Genomic DNA, 11,054 nt, shown 5'->3' on the forward strand with positions numbered 1-11,054 from the left:
GTCTGTACAAAGTAGCCTGTCCAGGAAATATGCCCAAATCAACAAAAACTGCGAGCCGGCAGGCAAGACGCTCCGCTTCTGAAATGCTTCTGAAATGCTTCTGAAACGCGCCTGGTAGGGTATGACGCCGGAGGAGGCCGGACCAAAACCGCAACGCGGCGCAGACGGACCCGGTGGAATCTAGGGGTTACATGCAGTATAATGTGCATGGTTTTCGGATTCTGGCCGACAGCCAGAGCTACGGCACTTGAAATAGAATTCAGCCATAACACGGCAGACAAGTCAGGCATGTTTGGAATGAGTCCACAACACTCCTGATTGGTTAATATAAACGTAATCGAAGAAACCTGCCAATGAGAACTGCCCGCGCCTGTCGTTCACATTTGAAACATTCACGTCAGTTAGAGCGGGTCTCCTCCTGCGGAGCTACAGCTGTCTGTATGTCTACTGCAGGAGTTTATGGATTAATATCGGGATCGTTTTACATCTACACGTTAAATATGAGCATCGGGACGTCAACAAAGAACAGAAGACTTGAGATCTGGTGAGTCCTGCAACTGTAATGGAGTTAAACATGTATTTAGATAATCCTTAGTTTGTGAATGTTTTATTTTTTATTTAAGGTTACGTTTCTTCTTCTAGTTAGCTGAGTTTGCATCATTAATAGGTTGTTAAATGTTAAGAAGCCCTGAGATGCTGTTTCTTGCTAGATGTTGCGCCCGGGAAACCTGGTTTAACAAGGTGGCTGCTAACGTTAGCTTACAGCTTATTGCAGTGCTGCCGCCACCCTCTCGTCTCCAACACGGGAGAATTACACATAAACATGCAGCGGGGTGTCACAGTGTTGTCGCCAAGTTTAATGTAAAGTTTCACAGCTTTCTTACAGCGGAATCCAGTTTGTTAATGTTCAGTAGTGTTGGAGCAGAACACCTATCTGGTGGCTGATAGCCACCCCCTCTGCTACGCGCCGTTCGTTGGATGAGGCTGAATCTCTATTAAATAAAGAAAGGAATTGAAAACACCGGAATCAAAAGTTATAACAATTATCTGAGTTTACTGGTAGGAAACCAAACACATATACAAGTTATACAGAGTACTCCGGCCTTCAGGCTTGTGATGCGGTTTTACAGGTAGACAGACCAGCTTTCAGAAAACGAGAAGTATGGACTCCAGGTTTGTGATGCGGTTTACCGTCTCTAGCACCAGCTTTCAGCAAACCAGAAGCATTTTACATTCAAAAACAACAGTATTCATACTCATATTTTGGGGCGGAGATGTGTTGACTTTTCCCTTCCCCTTTTACTCCAAAGCGAATTAGAGAGTCCGTGGGGAGGAGCTGTATGAGCTGCTCACATCCCCCAGGTGTTTTTACTGGTTGGATTCACTTCTGGTCGGGTTCAATACAGCGAATCAGAGTTCTGACCAGAACGTGAGATTCTAAAGTTTCACAAGGTCAAAAGTCAATCTTTATCTCTGCCCCGATCTTCACTCCCTTACTTTCCCATGGGAGTTTTTCACATAAACTATTCTTTCTCAAACAATTAAACCTTTGTGCACATATATAATGATGTCCATAACGACCTTAAAAAGAACATGTGTGTGTGGGGGTGAAAAGGAGGTGTGTGTGAAACAGGATCCCTGGGTCAGTGAGTTGTAAGTGAGAATATCATTTCTATATATGTGATTACTTAAAACAGTTCAAACAATACATGTTCACTAAAATACAATTCAAAATAATACATGTTTACTTCAATACAGTTTAGAATCATATCTTTTTACTTCAGTAGCCAACAGCTAGCATAGCATAAACAGCTAACCGCTAACGTTCGGCTAACTTGCTAGTTAGCTCTGCTCTATATATTACAAGCTAACATGACTAGCTAATGTCACACTGTGTGAACTAAAATACTTGTTGTATTACTACATCATACATGCTTGGTCCAAATCACTGCTAAAATTAATTATTTTTGAAAATGTATAGTAAATAAACACTCAGCCATGCATGAAATAACATAGCAAAAGAATACAGCAATGTTTGACCCATGTTGTCCCTTATATATTAGAAGTGTAGTGATACAAACATGATTTTTATTCAAAAAGTAAGAAAGTAAAAATTAGAATTGGTGTTGATCCAAAACAGGTTAATTGAGGAATACCTGGAATCCTGAATGATTAAAGTAATTTATTGCAAAGATATTTACAATTAAAACTAATTCGCGTCACTTTTGACGCATGTTGGTTGTATGTTGTGTAACAAAGGGTTAACATGACAGCTGTGATGTTCACTCTTTTGACAGAGCACCAGTGGACAGTGAAGACTATGGAATAGAAGATGTGATGGTGTGGAAAGCTGCTAACGCCAGCCTCTCATCAGTCTCTCCAGGCAGCACCCAGCTATTCTTCCATCTTGCAGATGAAAAGACTTTGATATGTGAGTAATAACTAACTTGTGTCTAACATAATATTCAATGTGGTTTAGTAAAGTATTTAAAAATACCCCACATTGTACATGTACAGGACAATCAGACCTTTTTCAACAAAGATCATCAGACAATTGTTTTGTCTTTTGAGGTACAGCCGCAGCAGAGAGTCTGAGTTTGAAGAAAACACTAACATTTTATTTAGTGTTGTTTAATCAATCAATATTTACTGGTCTTGAATTTCCTCACTGGATTACAAAATGCTCGAATCTTATTGTACAGGGACATTATGCAGATTTCATCAACTGAAGATGAAAATATAGATTCAGCGATATGTACCATTTTAAGGAAATAGACTGTTAGCGGTATTGACCGAAGCTCCGCAGCTGTAGCTAGGCGCTGCTAATGAAAACTCAAGTGCTCAATTTGTTGGTTTTCCTTTTTTATTAAGAATTGACCAAGCATATCTTCCTCTTCGAAATCCCAGTTGTACTTCCCTAACACGCAGTACCTGGGAGGGTGCGTTTGATTGTTCCCACCCTTACCTCATTTATGGACTAGGTCATGTTAGACAAGCAATCCAGTGGTTAGTTTTAGGGTAAGCTCCATTGTTTTTTTTGTTTTTTATTCACTTTAAGAGAAAGGGATTTCAGAAACAAGTCTCACAAGTTTGGCTCGAGGTAAAATTAACAAAAGCTAACTGTTGTTAGACTATGTTCCCCCCTTCTAAATTTATGAAATAATCTGTGTGTGTGTGTGTGTGTGTGTGTGTGTGTGTGTGTGTGTGTGTGTGTGTGTGTGTGTGTGTGTGTGTGTGTGTGTGTGTGTGTGTGTGTGTGTGTGTGTGTGTGCAGAGCTGAAGTCCACAAACAGGAACCTACGCCAGGATCCTGTTTGTGGACTTCAGCTCTGCTGCAGGACAAGCTCTCCCAGCTGCAGGTGGATCACAGACTTCCTGTCTGACAGGAAGCAGCACGTGAGGCTGGGGAAACACGTCTCTGACCCCCGGACCATCAGCACCGGTTCCCCTCAAGGCTGCGTTCTTTCCCCTCTGCTCTTCTCCCTGTACACCAACAGCTGCACCTCCAGTCACCAGTCTGTCAAGCTCCTGAAGTTCAGACGACACCACGCTCATCGGACTCATCTCTGGTGGGGACGAGTCTGCCTACAGGTGGGAGATGGACCATCTGGTGACCTGGTGTGGGGACAACCACCTGGAGCTCAACGCTCTCAAGACAGTGGAGATGGTTGTGGACTTTAGGAAGAACGCAGCCCCGCCCGCCCCCATCACTCTGTATGACTCCCCATCACTCTGTGTGACCCCCCCATCACTCTGTGTGACTCCCCATCACTCTGTGTGACTCCCCAGTAACTGCTGTGGAGTCTTTCCGCTTCCTGGGCACCATTATCGCCCAGGACCTCAAATGGGAGCAGAACAGCAGCTCCCTCATCAAAAAAGCCCAGCAGAGGATGTTCTTCCTGAGGCAGCTGAAGAAATTCAACCTGCCAAAGACGATGATGGTGAACTTCTACACCTCCATCATGGAGTCCATCCTCACCTCCTCCATCACCATCTGGTACGCTGCAGCCACAGCCAAGGATAAGGGCAGGCTGCAGCGTGTCATCCGCTCTGCAGAGAAGGTGATCGGCTGCAATCTGCCATCCCTCCACGACCTGCATGCCTCCAGGACCCTGAGGCGGGCAGGAAAGATAGTGGCCGACCCCTCCCACCCTGGACACAAACTGTTCACCCCCCTCCGCTCTGGCAGGAGGCTGCGCTCCATCAGGACCAAAACCTCTCCATCAGGACCAAAACCTCTCCATCAGGACCAAAACCTCTCTCCATCAGGACCAAAACCTCTCTCCATCAGGACCAGAACCTCTCTCCATCAGGACCAAAACCTCTCTCCATCAGGACCAAAACCTCTCTCCATCAGGACCAAACTCTCTCCATCAGGACCAAAACCTCTCTCATCAGGACCAGAACCTCTCTCCATCAGGACCAGAACCTCTCTCCATCAGGACCAGAAACCTCTCTCCATCAGGACCAGAACCTCTCTCCATCAGGACCAAAACCTCTCTCCATATCAGGACCAAACCTCTCTCCAATCATGACCAGAACCTCTCTCTATCAGGACCAGAACCTCTCTCCATCAGGACCAGAACCTCTCTCCATCAGGACCAAAAACCTCTCTCCATCAGGATCAGAACCTCTCTCCATCAGGACCAAGAACCTCTCTCCATCAGGACCATAACCTCTCTCCATCAGGACCAAAACCTCTCTCCATCAGGACCAAAACCTCTCTCCATCAGGACCAGAACCTCTCCATCAGGACCAAAACCTCTCTCCATCAGGACCAGAACCTCTCTCCATCAGGACCAGAACCTCTCTCCATCAGGACCAAAACCTCTCTCCATCAGGACCAGAACCTCTCTCCATCAGGACCAAAACCTCTCTCCATCAGGACCAAAACCTCTCTCCATCAGGACCAAAACCTCTCTCCATCAGGACCAGAACCTCTCTCCATCAGGACCAAAACCTCTCTCCATCAGGACCAAAACCTCTCTCCATCAGGACCAAAACCTCTCTCCATCAGGACCAGAACCTCTCTCCATCAGGACCAAAACCTCTCTCCATCAGGACCAAAACCTCTCTCCATCAGGACCAAAACCTCTCCATCAGGACCAAAACCTCTCTCCATCAGGACCAAAACCTCTCTCCATCAGGACCAAAACCTCTCTCCATCAGGACCAAAACCTCTCTCCATCAGGACCAGAACCTCTCTCCATCAGGACCAAAACCTCTCTCCATCAGGACCAAAACCTCTCTCCATCAGGACCAAAACCTCTCTCCATCAGGACCAGAACCTCTCTCCATCAGGACCAAAACCTCTCTCCATCAGGACCAAAACCTCTCTCCATCAGGACCAGAACCTCTCTCCATCAGGACCAGAACCTCTCTCCATCAGGACCAAAACCTCTCTCCATCAGGACCAAAACCTCTCTCCATCAGGACCAGAACCTCTCTCCATCAGGACCAAAACCTCTCTCCATCAGGACAAAAACCTCTCTCCATCAGGACCAAAACCTCTCTCCATCAGGACCAAAACCTCTCGCCACCAGGACCAAAACCTCTCGCCACCTCAACAAGGCCCCCCCCACTGACACTTTACCTCATCCACAACGCAGACTCTATGCATTACATAATGGAGATCACAGGATGGTAAATAATGCAATGTTTAAATATTGCTTACTGCACATATTTTATATTCTATAATTTATTGCATTCTATTTCGATGTATATTACTGCTTTATTTTATTGCTATCTTACTATATTTGTATTACAGTGTTCTTAATATAGTTCGCTATCTGTGTACTTTTTTTTATTTTATTTTTTTATTTGTATGACACCTAGTCAAATTCCTCATACGTGTGAACCTACCTGGCAATAAACCCGTTTCTGATTCTGATCTTTTTGTCCTCTAGGTTGCACTGCCACGTCTACAGTAGCGCAGAATGGACAGAGGAAACATGATTGGGCCTCAAGTTTTTTGCAGCCAATATACATTCTACAAACTTGGGATAGGAGGGTGAGTGAACAAGTTATCCATTGGTTGGAACCTACATCCCCATTGTTAGACGTACTAAATCCTGCACACTGCTCCTTCAAATGGACAATGTGAACATATGTTGCCATTTTGTAATTTCTGTTATTTTCAGTTGAGAATGTTTCAAAGTACTCTTAAAAAATTCAACTTACTTTTTGTTTCTACTGTTTATAAGTATGATGTTTAAATATGAAATGCTGTATTCATTAGTTGTACTATAATTCTACAAATATTTTTATATTTTAAGTTTTCAGAGTAATTGTTTCCTACAGAACATTTTGTGATTTTATTGAACCTGTTTGATTGGAAAATGTTAGAAAAAAGCTGTAAAATAACAGTATTCTACCTGTAGAACTTTAGGTTCTGTATTTATTTTAGTGTTTGATCATACAAATCTAATAAAAAAAAAATGTAAAAAACTGTTTTTCTCATCAGAACTTTATTTAAGGTATTTGAATGTAACATTTTAAGACAATGGATTTTGAAAAGAGAGGAAAGTTTCCTCTTTAAGGACATTAGAATAGGACTTAAATCTTTAAGGACAATTTCTGTATACTAATTGCTTTTGCACTTTATTTCAGTTAAAGTATTTTTACTTTAATTTGATGGTTTTTGTTTGGCAGCCGCTGCTGCCAGTCATTTGACCGTTTTTTTTACGGGTTTTTTGCCCGTAGAAGTTTTAGTGCTGTACTTTTATTAAAGGTTATTGACTGTAAAAAGAGCAGATAAATCTGTAAAATTACAGTGTTTTCCTGTAAAATCTTTAAGGACAATTCCCGTAAATTAATGGCTTATTCACTTTATTTCAGTTAAAGTATTTTACTTTAATTTAAGGGTTTTTGTTTGGCAGCCGCTGCTGCCAGTCATTTGACCGTTTTTTTTACGGGTTTTTTGCCCGTAGAAGTTTTAGTGCTGTACTTTTATTAAAGGTTATTGACTGTAAAAAGAGCAGATAAATCTGTAAAATTACAGTGTTTTCCTGTAAAATCTTTAAGGACAATTCCCGTAAATTAATGGCTTATTCACTTTATTTCAGTTAAAGTATTTTACTTTAATTTAAGGGTTTTTGTTTGGCAGCCGCTGCTGCCAGTACTTTGACCGTTTTTTTACGAGTTTTTTTTTTACAGTACAGAGGACACAGAGACACTGAAGAGTCAGGCCAGACTGTAAACCCAGCGTAGAGAGGTTCAGTGAATGTGGTTCTGAAGGTGTGAAGGTGGGTCAGTGTGTCAGAGGAGACTCTGTAGAAGGAGAGAGAGCCAGCAGGATGATCCACATACACTGCTACTCTACTAGAGGAGGTGGAGGAGGAGGGGATGTGTGTTCCCCTCTTATTGTGCTTGGCAGAGTAACCACCATCAGAGCAGTACAGACTCCAGGACTGATCATTCTCTCCAAACTCACAGTCATCTATGTCTCCTTTCCTCCTGATTCCTCTGTAAGTCACTGATATAGAAACCCCTTTTCTCCACTCGACCTCCCAGTAACAGAGACCAGTCAGAGCTTCTCTGCACATCAGCTGAGGACAGTACTCAAACCTCTCTGGATGATCAGGATATGGCTGCTCCTCCACACATGTCACCGTCCTGTTGTCCTCAGACAGGATGAGGTCTCTGTTCACTGTGTTTGAGTCCACGGTGAGTTCACAGGAATCTGATGAGAGACACAGACAGCAGTTTATCATCAGACTCACCTGAAGGCTTTCCTCTCTGTTAGTGATCTTTCTATAAAGCTTCAAGATGTCATGTTTAATGAATAAATAGCACCTCCATCATCTGTGTCTTCAGAGAGAAGCTGACTGATCCACACTTACACTTCCTCACACCTGGTTTTAACCTCTGCTCTCCACCATGGTCCAGCCTGGAGGAAGAAACACATGTGAGAAACAGAACAGCGTATTGTTAGAATAAAGTATTTATCAATGTTCATCATAATAATAAATCCTATGTGTCCGAAGGGAGCAGGAGGGAGCAGATGCTTATTGATCCCCCTTACTTCCTGCTGATCAATGATTATCCTTTCAATCATTTCTGCAAGTTATTCCTACTTACATATTTACATTTATACATTTACAATCATTTCTCCTCTTCAATCTCCTTTCTTCATTCTCATAGTTTTCCAAAGAAGTGTTTCTGTGCATCCTTCAAAGTGAATGCTATGTGTGCTTTGTTTGAACTCCTGCTCCAAGCCGCTCCATGAAACCCCCCCCCCCACAGATTGTTCTGCTCTTCTCAGAGTTCTTCTGACCTTGAGTTGTTTCAGATGTAGATCTCCTCTCAGATGATACCCCCCCTCTCTGTCTATGAACAACGTCTGTAGTGTCCTAGGAAGTAGATGATCTCTTGCTCTGTACATGATGCAGTTTGAAATGTAACCAGATCAGTAAACTTCAGTGTGTGTGACTTCAAGAATAATGAATGAGTGTGTTCAAGATATCCAACATTATTGATTACTCTTAGAGCCCTTTTTGTAATGTGCATAACGGCTGCAGGTTGGTTTTGTGTTTCCCCAGATCTCCACACAGTAACTCAGACATGGAGATATGAGTGTATCACACAGAGTATATCATGATGTGATATGAGTGTATCACACAGAGTATATCATGATGTGATATGAGTGTATCACAGAGTATATCATGATGTGATATGAGTGTATCGCACAGAGTATATCATGATGTGATATGAGTGTATCACACAGAGTGTATCATGATGTGATATGAGTGTATCACACAGAGTATATCATGATGTGATATGAGTGTATCACACAGAGTATATCATGATGTGATATGTGTATCACACAGAGTATATCATGATGTGATATGAGTGTATCACACAGAGTATATCATGATGTGATATGAGTGTATCACACAGAGTATATCATGATGTGATATGAGTGTATCACACAGAGTATATCATGATGTGATATGAGTGTATCACACAGAGTATATCATGATGTGATATGAGTGTATCACACAGAGTATATCATGATGTGATATGAGTGTATCACAGAGTACATCATGTGTACTCCAGAATGTGTCTTGCTTTCCCCAATAGTGCGATAGTCTTAGCCAGTTTAGCTTTGACATGATGGATATGAGGTTTCCAGCTGATGTTGTGCTCTAACACCAAGGAACTTGTTTACATATACTCTTTCTATGTTTATGTTGTCTAGGATTAACCTGAGGATTTTTTTTATGTTTTCCAAAGAGCATAATCTTTGTTCTGCTTATATGTAATGATCATTTGTTCTTATCAAACCAATGTTTGACTTGAATCATGTCTGCTGTTATTACCTCCATTAGCTGTTTCAAACTGTCACCAGAACAAAACATATTAGTATCATCTGCAAATACAATACATGTCAATATATTTGATACTCTGCAGATATGGTTGATGTATATGATGAACAGCTGTGGACCCAACACAGACCCCTGAGGTACTCCACAAGTTATGTTCATGTCTTCTGATTTATGTTCACCTATTTCACAAAGTGTTGTCTGTTGCTTCAATAATCTCTCAGCCAGTCTAACCCTCTGATGCCATACTTTTCCAGTGGTGTCAGTAACATGTTGGGATCCATGGTGTCACATGCTTTCTGTAGCTCTATCAATATTCCCACTGCTTGTTTTTTTATTGTCCAAGCAGTTTGCTATTTCCTCACTTAATCCCATTAGTGCCGTACATGTTGATCTGTCTTTCCTGAATCCATATTGACTGTCGTCCAACAGCTGATGTGTTTCCATGAAACTGTCAAGTCTTTTTGTAAAACCCTTTTCAAGGATGAAAGTGGGAGAGCAAAGAAACATGTGATGTGTGTCATGGAGTTCATCCCCAGTTTGATATCATGGTATAACTTTAGCTATTTTCATTTCATTAGGGAATGTACCAGATTGAAAAGACAAGTTACAAAGATGTGTTCATGGTTCTGCAATGTCTTCAATAATGTTTCTGACTATAATCATATCAATATGATTCCAATCGGTCGAGGACTTGCTTTTACATTTCCGTACAGTGTCTATGATTTCTCTTTCTTCGACTGCTCTGAGGAAGAAAGAGCTATTGTTTTCATTCCAGAGGTCTGTATCTTCCCCTTTAGTTGTTTCTACGCTTTTCATTCTTTCTGCAGATCTGGCCCCACATTTACAAAGAGTTGGTTCAAACCATGAACCACATCTTCTGTGTTATTGATAACATTATCTTTGTCAACAAGAAACTCAGGGTAACCTGTACTCTTTGCTCCGTTTCTAACGATACTATTTAATACCTTCCATAAACCTTTCATTCTGAGTATTCTTAGTATTTTATTAAAGTATTCTTTCTTACATATTCTCATAATATTGGTTAATTTATTCTTATATCTTTTATATTTATATTCTGCTTCTGAAGTTCTATATTCTATGAGTTGTCTATAAAGTGTATTTTTCTTTTTGCAGGCATTGTTTAGGCCATCAGTGATCCATGCACGGTGACTTTGTTTGTCTCTCTGCATTGTTTAGGCCATCAGTGATCCATTAACAGTGACTTTGTTTGTGTCTCTCTCTGCATTGTTTAGGCCATCAGTGATCCATGCACTGTGACTTTGTTTGTGTCTCTCTCTGCATTGTTTAGGCCATCAGTGATCCATGCACTGTGACTTTGTTTGTGTCTCTCTGCATTGTTTAGGCCATCAGTGATCCATGCACGGTGACTTTGTGTCTCTCTGCATTGTTTAGGCCATCAGTGATCCATGCACTGTGACTTTGTTTGTGTCTCTCTCTGCATTGTTGAGGCCATCAGTGATCCATGCACGGTGACTTTGTTTGTGTCTCTCTCTGCATTGTTTAGACCATCAGTGATCCATGCACTGTGACTTTGTTTGTGTCTCTCTCTGCATTGTTGAGGCCATCAGTGATCCATGCACGGTGACTTTGTTTGTGTCTCTCTCTGCATTGTTTAGGCCATCAGTGATCCATGCACTGTGACTTTGTTTGTCTCTCTCTCTGCATTGTTTCACAGGACACTTTTTGTCATAAAGTGATTTCAAAATG

The 11,054-nt window shown here is 41.7% G+C and overlaps 1 protein-coding gene across 1 annotated transcript; it reads right to left on the bottom strand.

Moving 5' to 3' along the window:
- Positions 1-766: 766 nt before the first annotated feature.
- On the bottom strand, positions 767-7,926 carry LOC117498772 (stonustoxin subunit beta-like; the record flags this gene model as incomplete). The annotated part of the gene is made up of 3 exons (XM_034150930.1): positions 767-795; positions 7,118-7,681; positions 7,842-7,926. Coding segments are annotated over 3 exons (678 nt in total), but the record flags the coding sequence as incomplete, so codon positions are not given.
- Between the last annotated feature and the right edge of the window lie 3,128 nt (positions 7,927-11,054).

This window comes from Trematomus bernacchii, unplaced genomic scaffold (assembly GCF_902827165.1).
Source record: "Trematomus bernacchii unplaced genomic scaffold, fTreBer1.1, whole genome shotgun sequence".
Lineage (NCBI taxonomy): Eukaryota > Metazoa > Chordata > Actinopteri > Perciformes > Nototheniidae > Trematomus > Trematomus bernacchii.